The sequence below is a fragment of the Perca fluviatilis genome, chromosome 1 (assembly GCF_010015445.1).
Source record: "Perca fluviatilis chromosome 1, GENO_Pfluv_1.0, whole genome shotgun sequence".
In the NCBI taxonomy this organism is placed as follows: domain Eukaryota; kingdom Metazoa; phylum Chordata; class Actinopteri; order Perciformes; family Percidae; genus Perca; species Perca fluviatilis.
In genome coordinates this window covers 31,262,456-31,289,435 of record NC_053112.1, presented here as the reverse complement: position 1 = coordinate 31,289,435, position 26,980 = coordinate 31,262,456, and the positions used below count along the sequence as shown (strand labels likewise).

Genomic DNA, 26,980 nt, shown 5'->3' with positions numbered 1-26,980 from the left:
TGCGCATGAAATTACCAATTTATTCTTCTTCTCTGGTGACTACCAACGTTAAACTTCACAAACCGTCTCCTGCTCTCCCTCTGACAGATTAAAGAGAGTGAGCGAGACTCAGCCAATGGGGGGAGGCACACACACACACACACACACACACACACACACACACACACACACACACACACACACACACACAGACCAAAAAAAAAAGACAATCCTTATGTAACAATCCTACTGATCATTATGTATTCCCTTAGGCACTGTAGCTTTGTATGTTGTTGTAACGTAACTAAAGTTGTTTTTGTAAGAAAGTAGGCCAGAAAGACAGACCAAGGTGTTTTTCATCTCACTCTTCAGCGTGTGGTGACTCATGCTACAGGCTGACACTAATACATCCACTTTAATATTAAAAGGCCATGGAGTGTTGATATTAATGTCATGTCAGCCCCCACCCACCCCAATTACAATCTCCTCTTACAATCTTAGTGGAGGTACTGAAAAGGTTTACCACATTGATTTCTGTCTCCGCATCTGCAACGACAAACTGGTGTGGAGGAGTCAGCCCTGCAAGTGTGCTGCAGCCTGTTGACTCCGCGTGGTTTACCGAGGGGAAAGTTTGTAAACATCTACCTGAAGCCACGTTTTGGTTGAGCTCAGTCAACCCATAAATAAAGTCCTGCTCCTGCATCCGGTTTTTGAAAGGCCACAAAGTGCAGCAAACCCAACAAAACACTCTCTTTACAGCTGTGTCATGAATGTGTTTGTGGTATTTATTTGTCATGGATATGTTTACTTGCTCCTAATTGTTCATATTATCACTTCCTTAGTATATTAAAACAATGAGACAAATAGGCCCACTTTTTTGAATGAATTTCTGAATTGTTTTATGGGTGTTATGAAAGGCTGCTGTTCAAGTGTCCCAGCCGGGCCCAGGATATTGATGTGGCAATAACTTTGTGGCAATTTGATGATTTATATTAATTACAATTTCTAACTGAAATAGTAAAAGCTGTAAAATGACTTCAGCATTTTGTATATGTATGCATGTATAGTGGTGTTATAGGTTAGCAGGTTAATCTGGCACTAGCGTTTTTCAAAAATACTTAATGGAAACAAAGCAGAGGAAATGTTTATGTTGCCTGATTCACATAGAGTTTCCAACTGCCATGGTTATAGACTGTAGTAGCCCACAACTCCATGAGGTGAGTGACACAGTGGAAAGACAGGGCAGATCTTTGAATACTGCTCATCAATAAGTAAACAAATCCACACCGTGAACAATATATATTGAACAATATATATATGTATTGTATATATTGTATATAGGCCTATTGTTCACGGTGTGGATTTGTTACAAAAACTAACACAGAAGTCGAGATGAATGTTCGAATAAAAGATGCGTAGTTCATAACCTGAATTTAATGTTTTAACTAATTAATTAATTTATTATTTCCTCACGCGCCTCCACCTCCCGCACGCTGACGTCGCGCGGTGCCCAGTCCGCCTCGCTTCAATTTGCGTGCGGCAGCGGTACAGCAGAGAGAAGGAGGCGGAGAAGAAGAAGAAGCAGTAGAAGAAGAAGAAGAAGACTGCTGTCGGGTTTACTGTTGTTGTCTATAAGTGTCGTCTTTCTGCTTCAGTACACGGACAGGCATCGCAGCTTGGAGAGCAGATAGACCGCTTGCTGTTCATTTTGGCCGACTGACTATCACGAGGTTTTCGCTGCTTATCAACAAACCTCGACACTGACGGGATCGCACCTGCCACGAAGTATATGGACAACAAAGCCTGATCCAAACCGAGCCAGGCTACCTGCGAAACCTCAAACATATTCATTTATTTAAGAGCCTGTGTTGCACACAAGAGGTTGGTGCTGCAAGAGAAGGTTTGTGTGCACGACGTTTGGTGTTGGACTTCCATATATTGAAGGCCGATCCGATCCGAGCCGTGCCTGGCTGGTTTAATTATAGCAACACTTGCACGCTCGTCTTAATTTCTGCACGGACAGCCAACAGTGGAAGATAATTCAAGGGTCCAGGAGGAGAATAGCAGGCCTACATCGGTGTTTTAATAATTGAATAGCCTAACCCTGCTGGTTTGATAGTCGCCGTCAGCAGCCCTCTGTGTTCAATGTTCCCTTGAAAAACAGGAGAATTATGTGGGTCAGTCCCGAAGATGTGTTACTGGCGGGCGCATTATGGATCACCGAGAGAGCAAATCCATATTTCATCCTCCAGAAACGGAAGGGCCACGGGGATGGAGGCGGAGGTCTGGCGGGTGAGTCCTATTATTAAACTGTCATGGATCATCAGCAAAAACACGTTTTATTTAAATTCAGAGGTTATTGATGATGAATCAATAAAATTGAGTGACCGTAAACACGTACTAGGTTCTCCAGTCAGTGCCCTTGATCAAGGCACTGGCTCAGCTCTGGATTTGGTCCCCGGGCGCTGTAAATGGCTGCCCACTGCTCCTTTGAGGGATGGGTTAAATGCAGAGAATGAATTTCGCTACATGTATGTGTATGTGACAATAAATTACCTTTTACCTACAGTATGTCAGGTGGAGTGTGCTGATGTTTGACATAGGGAAACACATGGACAGGATAATGTGAGGAGGGTCATATGACCAATCAGCTGCCATGGGCCTTTGTGTATGTTAGCAAAGATGATTTGAGTACTTTTCTTTACTGATTGATTTATTCACACTATCAGCCTGCTTGAGCCTAATAAAGGATACACCTTTCCCAAGTATCAAGGGACAAAGTCCAGCACATCTAATCTCAGATCATATAAAACCTACTCCAGAAATTAGGTCACACTATCTTGTAAAGTGGCAGACTATCCCTGCCTGCAAGGAAAATTTAATTTCAACCATTACAACAATGCAAACAATAGTAGTTGTCGTTCTCGTGCAGCTGCTAATAGCTGTGGAGCCTTAACAACAGTGAATCTATTTGTCTGTTTGCTTGTTCATGCTGAATCATTCCCCTTCTTCCTTCTCTCACTCCTCCTCTCTTGCTTATTCTATCCAAAATGGGTCAAGCAGCAGCAGGAGCATGAGGAGGATGAGGAGGAGGGAGGCAGGTTATGGAAATGACTGTTGGAGGTTTACAGTTAACAGCCCACTGTCCTGTTTTCTCTCTGAATTTTGAAATGTGGTTCACTCTTTAACCTGAATCCGTTTGGTTGCAATTCATCACAAAGAGTGGCACTTCCTCAAATGTAACAGAAGAGATGTTGTTTAACATCTTTGAGATAATCATACATATTTGGGTATGTGAAAAACTTTAATAGAAGAGAATTGTTTGGGTCCTGATTTTGACATTTACATCTAAGACAGACATAGATAACTTGGCCTGCAAAAATTTGCTGCTGGGCCCATATAAATCTCCAAATGCTACCCTATGTAATTTACTACAATGAACTATGAGATGGCCCCACATGTGCTGTGTGGTAATTTATTTGAACAAAAATATTATATATTGGTTTATGAAGGTTGCGATGCTACATTTTGGCCCAATGCTTTAAGATCAGGAGATAACTTCAAGGACCATATGATGTCAGTGATATTTCCATATTCCAAAACAAACTTACAATAAAGTAAGTTATCACAAACCAATTGCCGCACACAGAACCTTGGGCTTTTGAGGGCCCCTGATGGTCCCAGCGAAGTTGCCCCTCTTGCCCAGCTGGTAATTAAGTACATTAATCTTAACATGTGCAGCCAAATGTAATTTATAGCAATGGAAATCATGAATATTTAAAGGCTGTTTCTTTTGTTTTTTTATTCAAACCTAAAGTGAAAATGATGCCTCTGTCACTGATGGATCCGTGTTGATCAGCTCAGTTTCTGTTCCCTGCTGAGATTTTCTCACTCTGTGTCTGTCAGTGTCACTGCTCATGAGCCTCAACACCAGTTCCTATGATAAGAGTAAAATCTCTGCCACTGAGGACTGACTCAGGACTGGGCGATGTAGATAAAATCTATAGTGAGTTTTACACACAAAAGATTAGTATCAGATTTTTTTTTAATTTTTTTTTATTTCTCACGCCTGTATTTCTCTTGTGACCTCCTTAGATTGACTTTGTGGAGGTCCTGACCAGCAGCTTGGGAAACACTGAACCTTATATGGTTAAGATAACCCGATGGGAATGTCTGTTTTCGGTTAATCAAGTTAAAAAGATACATTACAAATAAAGGTACTTCATCATATTAATGCAAAAACCTTTTTGAATAAAGTATTAGTATAAAGCAATGGTGGCCAAAAATAACTAGATATATTTGAGGGATATCATGCATGCAGGGGTTTGAACAGTATGGCAAATTATTGTCTCAAGGTATACATTGTCATATTTACCAACCATAGTCTGACTAATAAAGGCTTAAATTAAGCATTAAGTTTTGACATATTTGACCCTCTTTAATGAGCACTCATTCATTCAACTTCTATATTATCCTTTAAGCTTTTGGGTGTTAAAGGGAAACTACAATAGTTTACTATTTGAGGGTTCCAAATGCTCCTTAATGAGGATTCCTTTATAAGGTTAGTTCAGATAAATGAGAACTGGAGTTAACATAAAACTGGTGTAGAGTTGAAGGACATTTGGTGACCCAAAAGTCTTAGAAGATCCTCTCTTTGACTTGTCAGACTCAGGGATTGTTTGGGGAACTTGGATGTGCAACCAGATACCCATCCATTTTTTTTGTCTCCGTGTTTAAAACCCACAAGACCCTTCACCCTTACAAGAGTTAATTATTTGTCATTTTTCTCTGGAGGAACTGCATACATTCGGCAACTGTCCATCTCTGCTACTGTACTGATGTTTCACAGTGTTGCCACTCTGGTAAATTATGTTTGAAAATAAGAGAGCAGCGATTTGGTGGGGCAAAGCAAATATACATTTGCCTTTTTTCACCAAACCTCATTGGCCCTCTGCCAGCTCTGACATCGGAACTCAAGCCCTGTTAAGTTGAACAGAACAGCAGATTTGTGCCTGGCTCTGTGAAATGCTCCGTCCTGCTGCAGCTGATTGGTTTACCCTCTCCCTGGAAGAAGTGCTTGTGGGCAGTGCCAGTATGTCTGGGCGCCAAGCGCCAACTGGCACACAGTACAAGTCAGCAAGCTCAGCATTTACATAACATAACAATGACATCATCCTCTAGCACCACTTAGCACACTTTGTGTTGCCAAAACAAGAACTCACCAGAGCCTGAGAAAAGGAGGCTGCAAGTCTTTTCTTTGTTTTATTAATATTAATGGTGTTCGTACCATTATGCTTTCAGAGAATAGTACTGTAATTGTCAGTTGAGATTTAAAGGTAACCTGTGGAGATTTGGAACAGTAGAAATCTAATGGAGCGATGTTTTTACTATAGGTGAGTAGATCCCAGTTTTGTTTATTGTTGTGTGCAGGCAACGCAATACTTGTTGTTGTTGTTGTTGTTGTTTGTTGTTGTTGTTGTTGTTGTTGTTATTATTATACTACTCCACTGATTAACTGGTGGCAGTGATGCACCAATAAATCCAGCAGTGGCCCAGCAAAAGTACAACATTGAAAGTTAGCAAAGATGAATGTAAACAATGCAGGTGTGAAACTTTAAGAAAAATCATCTTTGCAGATGTTTTATGCAGAAGGAAATGCATTCTACACATTTCTTAGACCTGAGGGGTATTTCACAAAACCAAGATTTCCCAGTTATCCTGGCCCAATTTTAGCCTTTACTCAGTTTCACAAAAGCAGAGGCACCTAAGTTACCATGGAGATTTATTCTCTACAGCTATCCTGGTCCTGACCAGGCTAACAGCCAGTATTTATTAATCCTGGAGCCTTTTCTGTTCACTCAGCAGGGGTTTTTACCTTATTGTTATCAGCCTGCATTAAAATACAACTGGTGCATATTACTGTTCATTTAAGTACTGTTATTATTTAAAGTTGACCTTTTTTATAATTATTCATGTGACATTGTTACTGTTAAATTGCTGTATGAAGACTGCTGTTCATATTGTTGTTAGAAGTTTGATGAATACTGAATAATTCAATTATTATTATTTTTTTTAATTCTTTTAACAATAAAGGATCATTTATGTTCCTCTTCCATGTGCATTGTATTTGGCATTCTTAGCACACAATCTGTGTTGTCCAGTAAACTGGGACAATAATAATAATAATAATAATAATAATAATAATAATAATACAATTTTAAGAACATATCCTAATTGTTCTATCCTCCTAAAATATAGACTTAGTTCACTGGACCAGTAACTATCTAGTGTTGTAGGCTACTGTACATTCATGTAACAACAGGGAGAGGACACCCCAATGGTTTTTGAGCTTATATTTTGCTGGGGGGAAATAACTGCATATCACTCTGTTACATTCATGTTTACAGTGTGCATTATATTTATCACTTAATTATCTTTTATAGTTTCTAGATTTTACAGTTAAATTTCTTCAGTGTCTTTCTTTTCTATGTACATATATACAAGGGAGCAAAGAAGTAAACGTAAAGAAGGAAACTCGTCCTCTGTTTATAAAAAAAAAAAAAAAAGTGTGGCAGATAACAGAGGACCGACTGAATGATTGATCAAAAAATATACATTTACGAACTAATGCTCTTAACTGAAAGCATTCAATGAGTCTCTTGTCATTTGCTAAACAAACAGTTGTACACTTTGCATTAAAAGCGAGCAGTGGAAGTTAATATGACTTAGGAAATTTATATTTTAGCCCATGAGAGAGAGAGAGAGAGAGAGAGAAACAGAGTCAAAGATATATTTACGCATCATATTCTAGTGTTGTAGAAAAATATTCTTCATTGTAAATTTCCTAAGTCATATTAACTTCCACTGCTCGCTTTTAATGCAAAGTGTACAACTGTTTGTTTAAAAAAAAAAAAAAAAGTATATACATACAATTTGACCTAACAAAGCTGGTCTACACTAACTGCTTCATGTTTCATGTTTAATGTAATTTGCAGGATGACACATATAACCTGATAAACTACCAGCTTTTAACTTGCAGTCTTCTTATCTAATAACAGAGTTTGCAATGCACACAGTGTTTTGTGGGACAGTGCAGAGCTGGAGGGACATTGGAAAGGACGTCTTGTGTTCAAGTGGCTTTTGTTGTCTATATGTGGCCATGACCATTATTTGTCAGTATGTTCTGTGAGGAAGCAAAGGGAATAAGACGGAACAAAACCTGCATTCATCAGACTGTAAATAACTTCAGAATCAGGCCATCGTGTCAGTTGTTATGCAACTTGACACTTGACAGCATAACATTTCACAATATGTATAATGTAAAATGTATAACACGAGCTTGCTGGTAATAATTACTGTATGTTTGACTGGAGGTGTGTCATGTCAGTATGGACAACAGACAGATACTGACCTGTCCTTTTGTAGGTCACACGGTTACTTTGAACTATAGGACTTGTTTCATGTTGATATACTGTAGATGTAGAAAAGGTGGAGAGGCTGTTAAATACATAGCATTGCATATGTGGAGGCAATGAGACTTGCATGTGATAATGATGATGATGGTGATGATGATTCAGGCTTGTCTCCGGTTTCTGTTATCTGAAGCTGTATTGATTTTAAGTCTGAGGCAGATTGTGTTCCTTTTTGTGCCCAATGCAAACATCCTAACCCAGCAACCATCCACCACCCCGCTCCAAGATGTTTAGGCATAAACAAAAGATATGAAGCTGCTTTTTTGATGTTGTTGGTTTGGTCTGCTGCTCTTTCATTGAGACATCAAATGATTTTATAGCTTGTTCTGCTCATTCCATAGACAGAAAATGCAACCATCACAGCTTTGTGTTGTCTTTGTTTTGTGCACCCACTCATATAGCATGTGGAAGGAAATTATATATGTAAGGCAGAGTTGTGAGATGGAACAAACAGTCACATGGACTTTGGTGTAATGAGTTAATGCTGCAGAGGCATGTGATGTTCGTGGTTCCGGTTGTAAATAAACAACAACTCATGTACAATCCACACTGGTTAAGAAACCGCTGTCTTTCTGTCTGTTTTGGTTTTCAATTATATCAGTCTTACTGTAGGAGTGACAGGGTGGGTGTCAAGTGGTATCAAACCTTCAGTGGTCTCCTTTCTTGTGCGTAACAACCAATTTTCCGGCGTTAAACCTCAACTCGCATGTTGTAGGCTGAACCATTCATTGCATGCTGTACAGCAAAGTCCAAATTAGCTGCTTTTCATGAATTTTTAACCACAATATGTCAAGAAAAAGCAGATACTCGCATTTGCTCTCTCTTTGGAATTATTTAAAAGTATTTTGAGAGTAGGGTTGCAACATTTTCACGGTATGATAACAGTCTCAGAAAATGATACAGTATACAGTAATTACTATCAGTTGATAATGTTAAGAAAAAGAACAATGACCCTGAAAGGAGTTTTTTTTGGTTGAACAAATGCTTTATAATAACTACTCTTTTTTTTTTTTTTTTTTTTAATGGAAGTTTGTGTAAAAGATCTCCCTTTTTGAAAATATATATGTTTTATAATACTGTGGATACGCAAATGTACATTGTATGATAAATGTCAATTTTCATTCACTGCAACCCTATTTTGAGAGAAAAGCTAACTGGGTAACCCATTAAAAGCTTTCTGAGGTCACCGTGTGAGCAATTGTTTGAACTTGAACCTTTTGGTTATATGACTGTTTTAAACCCCGTGATTCTCTTTTGTCAAAGAGGAAGTTGTCTTCACACTCACAACCGTTGTTTGTTTCTCACAAAGGGACTCAAAGTGTCAGACTGAATAAGCTCATTATTTTCAGTGTCAGACTCCACTTTAGCTGATTGACTTCTTCAGCCCTGGGGAAACGGTTAAGTGGTTACAAATACAAGTGGAAAAACTAGTATCATGTATGCATAGTAGTTCTAATGACAGTGCTCAAAACATGACATTCACCATCTAGCTGTCTGTCAGTTTAAGAGACGCCATGGTCTACCAGCTATTTATTGAAGCCCAAGTTGCTTTATTGGTGCTTTTCTTGAGTGTTCATCGATACAAAATGGTGAGAGGGGCTGATGAGGACTTATAATCGAAGATGTGTGGAGGAAGGCAGAGAAGAATGGACATGAGGAGGAAAGAAGGGACACAAGAGTGAAGGTTTGTAAGGTCTTTGAATGATGGGAGGGTCAGTGGGTCTTAACCATGCAGATGTAATTCTTTTATTATTAAGACTTGTTTTTTTCTGAAAAAAACATTTCAGCTTTGTCGCTTGTCTTCTCTCTCTCCCCTTCCTCCCACTCATCCTCTCTCTGTGTGACTCATACTGTGTTTGGCCTGACGAGCTGCTGAACAAAAATAACCTGTCTCTTATGGCAATTGAACGCATACCTACTCTGAACTAAGAAGAATATTCACAACTAACAACAGCTCGGAAAATGGTATCACAATGGCAGTTGGCCAACTGCAGGTTTCTAAATTTCAAGTCAATGTGTAAATCATCTGGAAATAGAAATGTCAGTAAGTCATTAATAAAGGGTTCTTACAATAGTCTATTAGCTCTGAATATGTAACTGTTAATAAGTTGCTAAAGGTATCCTGTGAAGTTTTCTTGTTCTCACCAAAAAGCATTGTCTGAGTCCTTGACGTGTGTCGAATATTATTTTCTTCCTCCATAAAACATTCACAAGTGTATGTTTTTAAATATTTTAAAACCTGCATTGTTTACATTTATCACTGTTTCCCACATCTATACTACATACTAATCACCATAGTATACTGGTTGGGAGTTAGAAACCATAAACATCGACATTTTTAAACACTTTAAATTGACAGGATTACGTGCAATGGCACTTCTAAAGGGGGGGCAGGGGGAAGTTCCCCTGTAATATAAAGCCTGGACCCCCCTTTGGCCCCCCAAACTAGACTAGTCTTTAAGAGGCTGTAGGGTTTATGTTTCTATTTCACCACCATCCACAATTTATTAAAATCTTTCCAGCTCCTCCAATTCCTTTTGTGCGTTGCATTGTGAGAGCATCATCCCATTCAAAAATCAAGCGTTAATAAGTATGCAAGCTGTGTGGTTGAATATACTTAATTTTGTCCACACTATACACTAAAAAAACAGCCTGAAATCAGTATGTAGTATGGATTAGGGACACAACTCATGTTTTCCTTGCTGGCAGCAAATTCTCTGTTCGGAGAAACGCTGACATCTGTTAAACCTTTTAGATGCATGCATCACAGCTCTTCATTATTGCAATTCATCTCATTCTTTTGTCAGGTGACTTTTATCTTTTATCACCTTCTCAGCCTCTCAATTAGTTCCGTGGTTATCTGCCTTCATTCATCACCTGGCTTCAAATACCAAAATCACAATTAGTTATCATGTCTCAGAGGTAAATTAATGCAGATCAGTCTAACAAGTTACCAAATGCATTCGTTGTAAGGCATTGACATTCCAGTCGCAGGATGTTTTTCATATGCTCAAATGTTAAATAACCAGACCTCATGGGTTTCCCCTTTTGCTTAAGCATAACAAAATGTTCTGAACGTATTAATGCACTTTCTTTTATTATTTCTTAGGCCTCTCACATGGTCTTTTGTTTCGCAGCTGAACACATTTATTGGATAACTTGTATCGTGATTAATGGTTCATTTTAGAGTGTGAGGTTTTTATTGTTTTTGGACACACGCAAGACATTTTTTATTTAGCCTCTGGGGAAAGCTCTGAAGTGTTTTCAAGTATTTGTTTCTCAGTCTTTAATAAAAGTATGTTGTTCATGTCCTATGGTCCTGTAATAAGGTCTAGGAATTTTAAGGGGATGGAAGAATAAAGGGGTGCCGTCAATCCAGGAGTGGGCTTGTGAGATGCCTAGGGTGGCGGCGTTAATGTCGTATAAAAAATGGGGAAAGTACCTGAGCTTTCTGGAGGGATCCTAAGAAGCTTTGTGCTGGGGAGAGACATGTATGATGGGCTTATGGTGTTGTCATTTATACATGTTTATTAGGATTATGGCTTATTATCTATTTTTGTTGAATGGTCTTGAATCTATGTCAGATTCTTGATTTTTGTCTGGGTGGGTGGTGATGACCAAGGGAAGGGGGGGGGGGGTTGGATGTGTTCATGTTCAAAATAAATAGGAAATTGTTAATCACAAAAGATAACAGTGTTTTGGGCTCTAACAGGTTTGCTGGTTGGGACCCTGGACGTCGTCTTGGACTCCAGTGCTCGGATGGCTCCATATAGGATCCTTTACCAGACTCCTGACTCTTTAGTTTACTGGATCATTGCTCATGGTATGTGCACTTTCACTCTTTAGCTCGAACACATGTATTAGAAGGAAAGCAAGCCACTATCTCAAGTCTCATTTGATAATTCAGTTAGTTGATTTATACCACTTGAGGTGCTTTTTTTTCTGCACATTTTAGTTATACAGATATATGTTTCTCCAGTATAGACCCCTCTGTGTTTTCACCCCCTGCACATCCCTCCCCCAGCCACCACACAACACATAATGCTCCAACATCCTGCCTTTTCACATGCTAGCTGCTGAATGCCAAGCATTACATCATGCCCCGGTGGTTTTGAAGGGCAGGATTACAGGATCGGGTGCAGGAATCGATGCTCAAATATGAGTGGATGTTGTGTTTTACTGCTAATTACTGGATGGGGTTTCATTATGATTTCATGTCATCTGCTGGTGTCTCACAACAATATAATCTGCATATTCTATGTATGCAAAGCTTTACTTATCTACAGTGAGAGACAGTGTGTAGCAGTAAATAATGCAAAGTAGCAGCCACAGGCTGTATTTTAGAAAAAAAGCTTTGATATTTCCAACACAAAACTAGGGCAGCAACTTAAGCAAGTTATTTTCATTATCAATTAGTTTGCTGATTAGTTTCTTAGTTAATCAAATGTAAGTGAAAAATGGCAATTTCCTATAGTAAGTTGACACACTCAAACTGCTTATTTTCTCTGACAAACAGTCCAAAACCTGAAAGGTATTTACTATCAGAAAAGACAACGGAAATCAACAAATGATCACATTTGAGATGCTTGAACCAGTGATTTCCACTGTGCTTTATGTGCATATATGTGGGCGTTGAGAGCCAATAAAATGCAACCCACACATTGTGGGAATGCGAAATAACAAATCAGGATGGTCAGGCTGTGACCTGACCCCGGGTAAGCGGACAAAGATGGATGGATGGCGCTTTATAAGATTATGATGTTAGGATCAAACTGCTGTAATTAGCTGTAGGTTCATATTTAATGAAGATGGGACCCTAGTGAGACACTAGGAAAGATGACTTTGTTTGGGTATATTTGCAACCATGTATTTAATTCAGCTGTTCCCTACTTAATGTGTATATGAAATACTATTTGTGCTCCCTATCTGAAACGGAGGCCTACAGAAGACTAGCCTTTGAAATGGCAATGGCTCCCCACCTCCCCTCCCTCTCAGTTCTTAAATCCTCCGCCCAGAGATAGGAGAGTGGAGTAGTCTGGCAGACTTCGCTAATTTAGTGAATGTGCACTCTCTGAAGGGCTGTTTGCAGCAGTGCTGAGGGATAATGGTCCACAGTGGCAGCCATTACTGCAAACTGTTTCTCCTGCAGACAAAAACATCAGTTTTGACCTCACTGATAACCGTAACAAAATGGTAATTATAGTGTTGCTGTGGATGTGTGTGATATGCATTTTATTTTACTCTTGGTTCTAGAAATTTGATTTGCACTGATGATTTTGCCATCATTAGCCCATCCTCCAGTATTCTACCTCCATGATCTCCCACCTCACTGTTTAAGAATACAATAGTAATTTCCCATAAATTCACGTGTGGCCCAGTACTAGATCATGACTATAATGCCAGTTAATTCTGAAACATTACACCATCATGTTCCTCCTATGAAAAGAGCGGCTGAGTTCACTGACCCTCCCTTCTCACTCCTCTGCAGGAACCTCCCGCAAAGAGATCACAGAGCACTGGGAGTGGCTGGAACATAACCTGCTGCAGACGCTCTCCATCTTTGAGAATGAGAATGACATTACCACCTTTGTCAAAGGAAAAGTCCAGGTAACTGCTCACTCTGTTCCATCAAAAATGTAGTTTGATGTTTGGACTTTCAATTCAAAGGTGTCCTCTGTGAAATAGTGAGGTGATTGTTGTTCATTATAGATGGAAGTGACGGACATTGTTATGTTTGTTTTTTTTATAGGTTGGTCACAGACATTCAAAGTGTAGAGCGTGGTGGTAAAAAAAAAAAAAAATGTATATATATATATATACTAGAGCATGTACCATATTTACAAAGGCTCAGTCCTTGTCGCAGCAGCCGCAGGTTCAACTCTGACCTGTGGCCCTTTGCTGCATGTCATTCCCCCTCTCTCTCTGCTTCAGTCTTAGGTGTGCCTCAACATCCTTCAGCCAGTTTATGAGACTGTGGTGCTGTCTTTTTTTGATTTGAAGAGAATCTGACAAAGAAGTGTAGAGATGGCCACTGGTCAAGATGGGCTGCAAAACAAAATATTTCATATATAAGTAGAAACAGGGACAGATACCAGTAGTAGCCCATGCTCTATGCATACAACAATGTGGAATTGTACATTTAAAACCTCAATCATAGACAGCTGCTGCTCCTCACTTTAAAATCTGTTTCATGTCCCAGCTCATTTAGTCTTTCTGTCTCTGTCCATCTTGCCTCAGGGCATCATTGCGGAGTACAACAAGAACCACGACGTCAAAGAGGACGATGACACGGACAAGTTCAAGGAGGCCAGCACCAAGTTTCGTAAACTGTTTGGTATGCCGGAGGAGGAAAAGCTGGTTAACTATTACTCCTGCAGCTTCTGGAAGGGCAAGGTGCCACGACAGGGATGGCTCTACCTCAGCATCAACCACCTCTGCTTCTACTCCTACTTACTAGGAAAAGAAGGTTGGATATAGACCCAACTTTTTATGTCTTTAAGCAAAATGGGTGGGGTGACGTGGAGTCACAAAATATACAGTAGCTTGTCTTCGTCTGACTTACACAAATATTATTCCAATCTTCCTTAACTATCTCTTTGACCATTTATTGTGATATGAACTGTCATTTTTGGAGTTTTGATTTGGAGTTTGTAGTCTTTGAATATTTAACTATATCCACTATCGTCCAATTTCTTTATTAAAAGAATCTCTGACCTGGAGATATCTGAAGAAATTTCTTTTTTTCAAGGCTGTATTATATATTTGAGACTCCAAACTATTATCACAAGTTATATTGCAGTAAGTTGATACACACCAACATCTAAACCACATATCAAACATAATTTTAGTATTCTTGCATGCTTCTCAAGGTGAACCATCATGCAAGTCTTACACCATATCCTGAGAGCTACCTTAGTCTGTTTGTTTTATTGTGTCTATATATACTGATGTCTCTACCTTCACTTTTTGTAATTGTCAGCCAAACTGGTGGTGCGTTGGGCAGATATCACCCAGTTGGAGAAAAGCGCCACCCTTTTGCTGCCCGACGCGATCAAGGTGAGCACCCGCATGAACGAGCACGTCTTCTCTGTCTTCCTCAACATTAACGAGACCTTTAAGCTGGCGGAGCAGCTGGCCAACATCGCCATGCGTCAGCTCCTGGACAACAAAGGCTTCGAGCAGGACCGCTCTCTGCCCAAGCTCAAGAAGAAGTCACCCAAGAAGGTGTCAGCACTAAAGAGGTGAGAAAGATCTGATGCGGAGCGGGAAACGCTTGTGCTCATCAATAATTAATGCCATTCAAGCCTGTTTATGACATGCAGTCGATTTGAACATGTGGTTGGCAGAGCAGTTGGTTACCCAGACACTTAACAACCGAGGATGAAAGTCTAAAATGGTGTTACTAGTTTAGGTTTCACAGTTTAACTGCAAAAGCAAGACATACATGTGTTGCAAACCATCATCCCTCCCGCCCCCCCCTCCATGCACACAAACACACAAAGAACAACCTGTAGCTGCTGAAAACACTCCGCATAGGCCCATATGGGCACTATGTTCAATGCCTATTGTTTTTTAATCTTTTTATTTACTACTGCTACTGCACTGATTGCCACCAGTGTAATTCCGTTGTGTCCATACAATGACCGTAAAGTTGGGAAAGTTGTTGGGAAATAAATGTGTGTTTTTGAACTCTAGTAATTGGCCTCTGCAAGCCCTAAAGAATAGCCTCAAGATCAAATTTTTGCTCAATCAAAAAACATTTTATGTAAGCATGATTTGGTTATGCTGCAGTCTGTGGTTATATGATTGTTGCATAACACTTCACTGCATCTGCACAGACACTTCATTGTCTCCGTCCAAATTGTGTAACTTTAGGAAATGAAACTATCCAGTTGACTGTGTATAAATTTAACTGGGTATACTTTACACATATTATTTTTCATTAAAGTAAGTATTTTTGGTGTATCACCTTTTTGCCTTATCACTATGATTATGTCAAACCAAGCTGTTAATTTACATTATATATTTACAAAACTGTGTCATCTAACATGACATTTTCCATCCTTCAGAGATTTGGATGCGAGAGCGAAGAGTGAGCGTTACCGGGCGCTCTTCCGTCTGCCCAAAGATGAAAAACTGGACGGACACACAGACTGCACCCTGTGGACCCCCTTTAACAAGATGCACATCCTGGGACAGATGTTTGTTTCCACCAACTACATCTGCTTCACCAGCAAGGAGGAGACGCTGTGCAGCCTCATTATCCCGCTACGAGAGGCGAGTTGTTTGTCTCCGTCTGGTTGCTTTTGCCAATAAAATGTACAACACTGTAACTGGAAACTGTCTCTATCTACATGATAGCATAAGCTGAAGTTAACTGCTAACATGTGAATGTGTCTGATAATGTCTGGTAGAGGGTTGTTACTTTAAATAAACACAAAGTTAATATTATTTTCCATTGAACGCTAGTCAATTACTAAATTGCGTTAAACCTTTTGAAATGTACGGGATGTCTCAGCAGGTAAAGGTGTAAATCAGTTGCTAGGAAACTTATAGTATATTTGTTCTCTGTCGTTCCTTCAGGTGACCATCGTGGAGAAGGCAGACAGCTCCAACGTGCTTCCCAGTCCGCTCTCCATCAGTACCAAGAATCGTATGACCTTCCTGTTTGCTAATCTGAAGGATCGAGACTTCCTGGTCCAGAGGATTTCTGACTTCCTGCAGCAGACCAGCTCCAAGATCCACATAGAGAGGGAGCTTACCAGCAGCCTAAACAGCTCCGATGACGAGGTAAAACAAATTGTTGTTTTGTTTCTTACGTAAATACCTGGTTTACTTTGAGTAAATAGAAAATCTGTAAAATACTGTAAATAATTGTGGTGTGTCCATTTGAAAGCTTGAATCTGATGTCTGTCCCCTCCAGGTTTCCTCCCAGCATGGATCCCTGCTCTCCAGCAGCCCACAGCACAGTTTGAGCTCAGAAGGCGAGCGTACGTTCAACCTGAACGACAGCAGAGTGCCAACAGCCACACAAGCCCTCATGACCATGTACCGCCGCCGCTCACCTGAAGAGTTCAATCCCAAACTGGTGAGTTAAATGCACCTTTTGTCGAGTACAATTAAAAGCATTTCATCTTGTCCAGCATGGTAGTTAAACATAGTTTAATAATACTTTCATCCATTCTTCTTCTGTTAAAAGCTATTATTTATATGTAGCCTTGGATTCTAAGTTAATACATTGTCATTTCTTTGCTTTCTTTTTCATAATAGCCATTTTCACATCATTACACTGCATGGATATTAAAGCTGCATGGAGGATTGCTGCTAACTGCCACCTAGCTGGATTATTTTTCCCGCAATGTATAAATAAAGCCACACCTGTTTTTAAGCTCAATGCAATGGGACTGTGACCCTGCATGATAGAATGTTACAGTATTTGCTTTGTGGATTGTGCAAGAAATCAATCTAATAGTTAATAGTTAATAGTTATAATAGTAACTATAATATAGTTAAAGCAGAAATCTGACAGAAAAAAAATTGCGGTAATTGCACTTGAGCTACTGCATCTCCATGAAATACTTTTTCCTCTTTGCTAAGGCGAAGGAGTTCCTAAAGGAGCAGGCGTGGAAGAACCACTTTGCTGAGTACGGACAGGGAGTGTGTATGTACCGCACCGAGAAGACGAAGGAGCTGGTCCTCAAGGGCATTCCTGAGAGCATGAGAGGAGAGCTCTGGCTGCTTTTCTCTGGTGAGCAAATGTTCAGGGAGGCCTGGAATGCTGTAAACACACACTGTTCATACGGAACTGTCTTACACTTACCTAATGAGACCACGCCCTGCATACTACGTGCTCACACTTGATCATAACATCACATGATACATATTTTCCACGGGTGTAGTTGATCCACAGACACCCTGTTGACAAATGCACAATGTAAGAACAAGATAAAAAAAAAAAGATAAATGGAATAGCCAATATTGCCTGAATACTACTGCCACAACAAAGGGTATTCTGGTGTTGCAACCTGTATAAACACATAGTAAAGATTAATTTACCACTTTATTTATTACACAATGTTCATAACTATTCAGATTATTCAAGACTGAAATTGATTTTCAAACATTCAGTGCTGGCTCTAGCCTAGGCGATACCTGAGGCAAGATCTGGAAAAGAGCTAAATATTTTACTTAAAATGATAAATTCACTTCTCAAATCCACTTTTCAGCCACTCAACTGAAAATTGATTGTTTCTTTTGAAAGATTTATATATTTGCAATATGTTTTAATACTGAATATCAAATATATTCTAATGTACAGCGTGTATAAACACAAAAGAATACACTTAGGGGCTACGACTAAAAATGTGTTTTCCAATTTATTAATGTCTGCTGACTACACACACAGTTGTTCGTATCAGGTTACATGTTTATGTGTACAATAATGCCACTACTGTATATACTCAGAGAAAGGCAACCTGGTCATTCACTGACACATGAAAAGAGAATTCAATAACAATCCTGCTGACACGACATAAGTTATGTTTTTCATTATAGTAAATGGGCTTGAAGTAAAACAAATGATCTCACTTGATTTTTGTGAAACCGCTCATACACAAGCATATGCTATTTTCCATGAGTACTTGAACACAACATTTTAAACTTTACCACCAAACATGGTGCTGCTAAATGAAAACGTTCCATTACCTGCAGACTCTACAGAGGACCTGTAGCTAGTGACACCACACTTCCCTGTGTACAGGCACAGTCAGGTAGCAGCAGGTGCAGTACTCATCCCCAACCGAGCAGTGCTGGGTTACCTACAACTTCTCCCCCCCCCAGTGACCCACTTATGGCTCACTTGGCCGTTGTCATAGCTGCATAGTGTTCACCTTAGTCAACCTTACCACCAGCACCAAGAAAACGATTTACCCTGCTTATTATTGTTCTTATTTTTAGAACAAAGGGTGTAAAAACCAGTTTAGAGAGATTAGTAGGCACATTGAAGTTTGTGGATAACTGTGCTGAGGAGAACATGGACTGATTTAAAAAAATAAATAAAGATTTTTTCCATGTTTCACTGGAAAGTTATTCACTTAACTAAAGTCAAGTACAGTTAACCAGTGAACAGGTCTCTAAGGCATGTAATTACCAGTACAAGAGTGTAATGATTACATAACTGAAATACGTAACTGAAACTCAGATAAAAATCAGTTCATGGTTTGGTGTTTACCATGATTGGTTATGTAGTTTACTATAGAAGCAGAGATCTCCTTCTTTGCTTGCCGTGTTTAGACATCTGGAATAGTTACAGCAGTTGTTTCCTTTGTTTTCTGGTGAAATGTCTTCATAAATTGAGTTTTTTTTTTTTTATCTCACCAGTACAGCTCTTTATCCATTAATGTATGATGTGTTATTGTTTTTTTACTTGTGCAAATGTAGTTACAGACTAAGGGTTCAACATAAAGAAGAATACATCTGTGAATGAATTAAAAAATAAAGAAAAAATGGACCATGTACTTTTAACAAGTGACAACATGGGTACTTTTAGTGAAATTACAACAGTTTACTCCTTTGCATTTACAAGATGCAGAAGCTCCAGAATCACATCCCAGTATGGATGCCCTGATGCATATGTACTGTAGCCTGTTGGAATGTAACATTTATGTTTTTTCATGCTTCACTTGTATGTGGTAGATGTCTAAAATGTATATAGTATTTTTCTTCTTCAAAGTTGCTGCAAATCTTTGTGTGCTTCGCTGCTGTGGCACTTACATTTCCCCTGCCTTATCTTATAGGATTTAAATATTTAATGACCGCTTTGCATGTAATCAACCCCATCACAAAGACTGTTACCATAGCTCTTGTAGTTATCTTTGAGGACATTTGAACTCATGTGTTTTTTCATAGGGACGGTCAACGAGATGGCCACCCATCCCGGATACTACGAAGACCTGGTGGAGAAGTCGATGGGCAAATACAACCTGGCAACAGAGGAGATAGAGAGGGACCTGCACCGCTCTCTCCCTGAGCACCCGGCCTTTCAGAATGAGATGGGCATCGCTGCCCTCCGCAGGGTCCTTACAGCCTACGCATTCAGAAACCCCAACATTGGATACTGTCAGGTACACACACTCCCCTCGATTTTGACATGAACTGCCAGAAACCTTGGAGGCCTTGACAATACTTGAAATTCTCCTCTCTTCTCCGTCGACACCAAAGGCTATGAATATTGTGACATCTGTGTTGCTGCTCTACGCCAAAGAAGAGGAGGCTTTTTGGCTGCTTGTGGCGCTCTGTGAGAGGATGCTGCCTGACTACTACAACACTAGGGTTGTAGGTCAGTATGTGCATGTGCTTCTGTATTTTAGGGGGGTTTGATTTGCCAGTTTTCTCTTTGTTTAACATCCTGTTTGTTCCCCAGGGGCCCTAGTGGATCAGGGGGTGTTTGAGGAGCTCGCCCGTGAGTACATTCCTCAGCTGTACGACTGCATGCAGGACCTCGGGGTCATCTCCACTATCTCGCTCTCCTGGTTCCTCACCCTCTTCCTGTCGGTCATGCCGTTCGAGAGCGCCGTGGTGGTGGTGGACTGCTTCTTCTACGACGGAATCAAAGTCATCTTTCAGCTGGCGCTCTCCGTGCTGCACGCCAACATCCACCAGCTGCTGGGCTGCAAGGATGACGGCGAGGCCATGACCGTACTGGGCAGGTAAGGAGAGGCAAAAGGGACAATACTATATCCTTTTATCATTCTTCACTCTTCCCTCCTCTAAAACCAGTGGTGGAATGTAACAAAGTACATTTACTCAAGTACCGTACTTAAGTACAAATTTGAGGTACTTTACTTGAGTCTTTTCTTTTCATGCCACTTTCTACTTCTAGAGAAATATTGTACTTCTTACTCCACTACATTAATCAGACAGCTTTAGTTACTTTACAAATTAAGGTTTTTGCACACATAACGCATGTAGTTTATAAAATATGATGTTTTATTATAAATTAAACTACCCATCAATATAATGGCCTACAAGTCCAGATTAAATGATTAGATGATCACACTTAATTGATTGACAGAACTGTTTTGTGTTTTGTGCATTTTCAGTGCAGGACTTTAACTTGTAATTTTTTACAGTGTGGTATTAGTACTTTTTCTTACGTAAAGGATCTGGATACTTTTTCCACCACTGTCTAAAACTCTAAAAAATATTTTAACATTTAACAGATATTTTTGTCCCTCGAGCCTGAAAGATTTCTTGATAATTTTTGTAAATCACTTGTTTTGTAGATACTTGGACAGTGTGACCAATAAGGACAGCACCCTCCCCCCCATCCCCCACCTGCACTCCTTACTGACAGACAATGGAGAACCGCATCCAGAGGTCGACATCTTCAAACTGGTCCGCAGCTCCTACGAGGTATTCAACCGGGATGATGATGATGATGAGCATGTGTAAACCGGTGTCCTCCTCTGCGTTTGCTCTCGAGATGTGCAGGGATTTTCTTTCTAAAGGGAGCTGTAATGTTACAGCTTTCAATAAAATGCAGTTCAAATGATTTAAACTGTCTCCAGCCGCACTTGTTGTTTCCACTGTGATAACCGACTTCCAGTAGTAATACCACTGCTGAATTGACCCTATATATATTTCTCCGTTTGTCCTTCTCCTTTTGTGTCAGAAATTTGGTTCAATCCGTGCAGATGTGATTGAACAGATGCGTTTCAAACAGAGACTGAGAGTCATCCAAACCATTGAAGATACAACTAAACGCAACGTGGTAAGGACCCACTGATTTACCCTTATTAACACTGGAATTAGACACGTTTGTGAAAGTGTACAAGTACGCTCGTGTGTTTTAATTATAATGTTCTTACTCAACCCTGTCCTGCAGTTAGCACAACAGGAATCAGGCAACATGGAACAATTTAAAATGTCTCCTCAAATTAGATTTGATTTTTGAAACCCACTAAATGACATTCTTGTCATTATAAGATCCTGTGCTCTCTTTTCACGCTTGACATGCTCTCTTTCTTCTATTATTACTTAATGTAATTATATCATAATATATTTCAGGTCAGGACTATTGTAACAGAGACTGCCTTCAGTATTGACGAGCTGGAGGAGCTCTATGTGCTCTTCAAGGTGAGTTACAGCTTTGTGTACCTCCAGCTCCCACTTACTGTTTTGCCACCATGCTAAAGGTGAGGTATTTGGTCTCTGCAGAGAAAATTAATGATGGCATGGGAATCTTGACATTAGTGCTCCAGCTATCTTACTCCTCTAGCATAAGCTTTTCTTAATTTGCCACTTTGTTAATGACAGTGTTCCTAATGATTTTAGATTATGTCAAAGTGTGTGTTGTATTTCTCAAACTTGACAGAATGCAACTATGCCTGTGGTTATTGTTTATTAGCCACATTTATCTATAATTGGCCTCTTTAAACTCAGCAAAACATACAATTTTTTTTTTCTTCTATTTAAATTATATTGACTGGCATATTATAATTTACAGTTCTGCCCCCTCTTTTCCTCTCTTCAGGCGGAGCACCTGACCAGCTGTTACTGGGGCGGCAGCAGCAATCCCACAGAGCGCCACGACCCCAGCCTGCCCTACCTGGAGCAGTACCGCATCGACATGGAGCAGTTCAAAGGCCTGTTCAACCTGCTGTTCCCCTGGGCCAACGGAGCCCACTCAGACCCCCTGGCTTTGCGCCTCTTCTGTCTCCTTGACCAAAACGGAGATGCCCTCATCAATTTTCGGGAGTTCATCAGTGGCCTGGGTAAGTAGAGTGAGGTTGTGCGTAGGTCCTTGTAAATATTCTTTGAAAGTAATGGTTTGTAACATAACTGCTCAGTTGTCAAATTGATGTTTCACGCTGTCATGATTCTTATGTAAGGTTATAATTGCATCCAAGCTGGTGTGTCCATCTGGAAGCAATTCAGATGTGTCCGATCTATAAAGCTGGTTGGTGTGTTTTAGGTGTCCTGTGTCACGGGGACCTCACTGACAAGCTGAAGCTCCTCTACAAGCTGCATGTCATACCTGGTGAGTGTGCGTCCATGCAGTTCAGTGTTATCGGAAAAAGTCTTTTAGGACACAGCGGAAAATATTTCATTTTTTTAGTAAAGCAGGATTATTAGCTGTACAGAAAAGAGGTGGCTCCGTGGAAAATGTTGAGCTCTTTGTCTCACTTCACTGGGCAAATCTCTTTCATACCATTACTTTTATCAGCATGCTTTTTTTATGAGTTAACTGACCGAAAAGAAAACTTTCTAAAGTACTCACTGTATTTTAAATTCAGTCGTCAACTTAATGAATACTTGGCTAGCTTTATGTTTCTAATTTTAAAATTTGGGATAAAAATGAAATGAATTACAAAATAAGTTGACGGAATGTTTTCACAAGCCAAGTTAAATTTTCCTCCCAGAAAACACTCATGAACCGGAAGAGCCCGACTCTGCCTTTGAGGCCACTCAGTATTTCTTTGAAGACATCACTCCAGGAACGTCCATCGGTAAGAACCCAAGATCAACTTTTTTTGTGATCAAATTTGTGTTGCTTTGATTACATCCTTACCTATAAGCACATTATGCAGGTGCACCACAAGGATTTAATATAATTATTTATCAATATAACATGTCCCCACACCATACTGTGGGCCCACTTTTTCCCAACCCCCTTCCTGCTATGGTAACATTTCTTAAACACCTTACCCCGACCACGACACCACCCTCTACCTTATAAACTCAAGATAAAATAAAAAATCTGAGATTTCAGATGAATAAAGAAATTACTTAATAAAAAATAGGTAATGAATAAAACAATAGGCAGCTCTGAACCCAATTCCTCCTGTTGCATAGTAAAGATCCAGTACATACACTTATCAAACAATTCAAAGAGCAAGTAAAAAATGGTGAAAAATTATTAGCAGAAGAGATTTCACCCCCCGAGTCATTTGTTGTGCTGTTATTCCTGACGATGTTGCTAATTATAATATAAAGGACTTGAGATTCATAATATTTGCATGAGTGGAATCTGTTTTTGTGGTTATTATGGGAATGTCTTGATTTGCTGTGGAAAGTGTTGTTGTATTAACCTTGAAACCCCAGACATCGCATGCAACCTGTATTGTGCACACTGACAGGCACAAAAACAAATATATTCCCAAGTTAAATTTTGCTGGCACAAATATGCAGAAGGGAGAGAACATGCCTCAAACACCTTTTGCTGATAGGAAAGCTGATGTTTGGACAACTAAACCTTCAGAAGTCACTGATGTTATACTGTTCCACTACACCCTGTGTCCTGGGTGTAGATAAGTAGAGGCAGCATGTAGCTTGGAAGCAAGAAAATACAGTATATGTTTTTAAAGAAGATTTTTTTTGGGGGGGGGGGGCATTTTCGGCCTTTATTTTGACAGGAAAGCAGAAGACATGAAAGGGGAGAGAGAGGGGGAATGACATGCAGCAAAGGGCCGCAGGTCGGAGTCAAACCCGGCCCGCTGCGTCGAGGAGTAAACCTCTATATATGGACCAACTGAGCTATACAGGCGCCCAAAAATACAGTATATGTTTGATCTAATATGCTTCTCTTCAAAATATAGAGGATGCTGCTAATAGATAGGCGCTAAAAGTTCAGTCTAGCTATTGGAATTTAATAATCCTATTATAATTCAATTGAAGACATTTTAATTTTGATCTTTTCTCTTCAGGTCATGACTCAAAGTGCAGAAGTGAGAGGGACGATGGCTTTGTCAGAGTTACATTTAAGACTGAAAAAGGTAAGCATCATAAAGCAAAAGTAATATAAAAGCCTGAATGTATAGATCTAATACAATACACTACAAAGTCCCATTTATCTAAAATGAGCATTTAGTCTCATTCAAATAACATAACCTTTTTAGTCTCAATTAGCAGCCAATAAAAAAACTCTTATTATATTCACACAAAATGTTATTGGGTCAACATATGGGTGATTTTCATGGACTGAACACAATTGATCGTGTTTGTAAAGTTATGTGTATACAGGATATACCCATATCCATGATGCAACAACACAAATTAGGTTCAGCTCTGCAGATATCGTAGTCTTTAATCGCAATACAGAAACAAGCAGATATTAAAGGCACCCACATGCTTTTAAAAAACAAAATATACTAAGAGTTAATAACACATTATTTGTACATCTTACAGTGAAGAAACTCAACACTCCTGAATATCGCCATTACCTGAAACTGTGGAACCAGGAGACAAAATCTAAACTAGAAAACACAAAAGACCTCCCCAAGCTGAATCAGGTAAGACTTCACCCTCTGTATCTGTTGTCATACACAGTATGTGCATAAGAAGCTAAGTAGTAGGGTGGGCTATAACTGACCCCTGAACTGTGTCATTTCCTCCAGAGTCAGTTTATCGAGCTTTGCAAGACCCTCTACAGCATGTTCAGTGAGGATGTTGCAGAACAGGAGCTGTATCACGCCACAGCGACAGTCACCAGTCTGCTGCTGGAAATGGGAGAGGTGGGAAAGCTCTTCTCCTCCTCTGGCAGAAGGGACCACAACATGGAGGGTGAGTCGGGGCCGAGCATGTGCGCGAGAGACGCCACAGATCCCAAAAGCAGCCCGGAGGCCGTGCTGGATGGCATGTTCCAGCAGCGGGGCCAGGGGGACGGCTTTGCCCTTGCAAGTCTGGAGAACAAGGCCAGCCCCTGCGAGGAGGGGAAGGGGGACGAAGGGAGCGAGCAGCTGCCGTCTATGCAAGACATCAGGCTGGAGGACTCGTCTCCCAAAGACACGGGCACTTCATCTGCCATGCTCATCTCGGATGATGAAACCAAAGATGACACTTCAATGTCGTCTTACTCGGTGCTCAGCGCTGGCTCCCACGAGCTGGACGAGAAGCTGCAGTGCGAGGACATCGCAGACGACACTGTGCTGGTGCGCAGCGACGACGGCCCCAGCGGTGAGAGAAGTAGCCGGCCCCACGGCGGCGGCGGACCCCACGACAGAGGGCTGCCTCACAGCACGAGCATTGATAAAGACTGGACCATCACTTTTGAGCAGTTCCTGGCCTCTGTGCTCACCGAGCAGGCCTTGGTGCATTATTTTGAGAAGCCAGTGGAGGTCGCGGCTTGTATAACTAACGCCAAGAATGTGCAGAAAGTCGGCCGCCCCCTGCTGTCAACAAGTGACTATGAGATCTCGCTTTCTGGCTGAGATTTCTCACACACACACACACACACACGCACACAGACTTTTTAAAAAGGGAAACACGATTATCAGTCATCCGTCTCGGTGAGTTTTAGAGGACAACGAAGGTGGGTGTATGTGTATGATAGTTGAATGAATGTGACCCAAAACTGCTCTTAGCGATGTATTTTACCAGATGTGAAAGATCTTTATTATAACAATCACTAGATTCTGTCCTGCTAAGAGGGAACTGGACATTAATATTAGGGTTTGCTCAGATGAAATCAGTGTGTACATGTAGTAGCCGTACTTTATAAACATTATGCATAGGTATTAATATTGTAATCCCTAGTACTCTTAAGCTATGTAGATGTAAATGTCCATGATACAGTACACTGGGATATTGATAGTCTACGTACGATCACCTAACCTTATATCTGGGTCAAACTATCGCTTCCTTACTTTATGATTCCATTTGCTGTTGAACACAAAATGTTTTTCAGTTTCTCTTGGAACGACAATACGGACAAATGCAAAACAAAGCTGTGAAAATTCAATGATTAAGTGAATTTTCATGTATTAGTGCATAATGTGTCACTTTGGCTGTTGATTTTAACTATTTTTCACACACACACACACACACACACACACACACACACACACACACACACGACTTCCTGAACATTCACTCCCCAGGATAATGTTTGTTTATTGGTAATCGCAAACAACTTTTGTTTTTACTCGAAAGAAAAACGACTCACACCTGATGATTAAGGAATTCATGTGTCCTAAGAAATGATTACACTAAAAAAAAGGTGTTGAATGAGAAACTTGCACTTTCTTTATGTTTACAACATAATGTGGTCCACTAATATATTATGGCCTTTTATATAAAAAAAAAAAAAATCTATTTTAACCTTTTTGCTCTGTACATTTTTACGTTGCTGTATTCAGATTGTTTTTATGTGAATATTTTTTTATTTTAAATGTCCAGGTGTTCTTACTCTGGATTCTGATGCATTGTGTAGGCTATCACTCCATCTAATTAAAGTTACAGTATGATTGATCCGATGCTGCACAGAACAAAGTCTCAAGCCTTTTTCATCAGACTGAGTGCCACTATATGGCCAAAGACATAGAGCATTACTGCCATCTGGTGGAAGATCATTTATACTACCAATCATTCATTTACTGAAGATATGATTTTTTAGCTCTTAAATATGATTCCACAGGAATTGCATTATCATTTGTTCTTTTTGAACTATTTTAACCTACAAAACCTAGAATTAGTTCTCTACAGTAACTCATATCTCTTACTGGAACTCATCAGTGCAAGTGAGTCTCGTG

At 40.0% G+C, this 26,980-nt stretch overlaps 1 protein-coding gene across 2 annotated transcripts; it reads left to right on the top strand.

Annotated features, from left to right (window-relative positions):
• Nucleotides 1–1,503: 1,503 nt before the first annotated feature.
• Nucleotides 1,504–26,720, top strand: tbc1d9 (TBC1 domain family, member 9 (with GRAM domain)). Of its 2 annotated transcripts, none has more exons than XM_039804668.1 (21): nucleotides 1,504–2,271; nucleotides 11,164–11,274; nucleotides 12,940–13,058; nucleotides 13,689–13,917; nucleotides 14,431–14,692; nucleotides 15,521–15,728; nucleotides 16,035–16,241; nucleotides 16,375–16,539; nucleotides 17,049–17,199; nucleotides 19,359–19,573; nucleotides 19,671–19,788; nucleotides 19,873–20,158; nucleotides 20,735–20,864; nucleotides 21,124–21,222; nucleotides 21,519–21,587; nucleotides 21,985–22,225; nucleotides 22,426–22,491; nucleotides 22,874–22,960; nucleotides 24,158–24,226; nucleotides 24,639–24,742; nucleotides 24,848–26,720. In XM_039804668.1, the coding sequence occupies exons 1-21, from the start codon at nucleotides 2,151–2,153 to the stop codon at nucleotides 25,658–25,660; spliced, it is 3,870 nt and encodes a 1,289-aa protein (XP_039660602.1). In that variant the 5' UTR covers nucleotides 1,504–2,150; the 3' UTR covers nucleotides 25,661–26,720. The 2 variants fall into 2 exon arrangements, with proteins under 2 accessions (XP_039660602.1, XP_039660609.1); XM_039804675.1 differs by lacking the exon at nucleotides 1,504–2,271 and adding an exon at nucleotides 5,245–5,372.
• The last annotated feature ends 260 nt before the right edge of the window (nucleotides 26,721–26,980 follow it).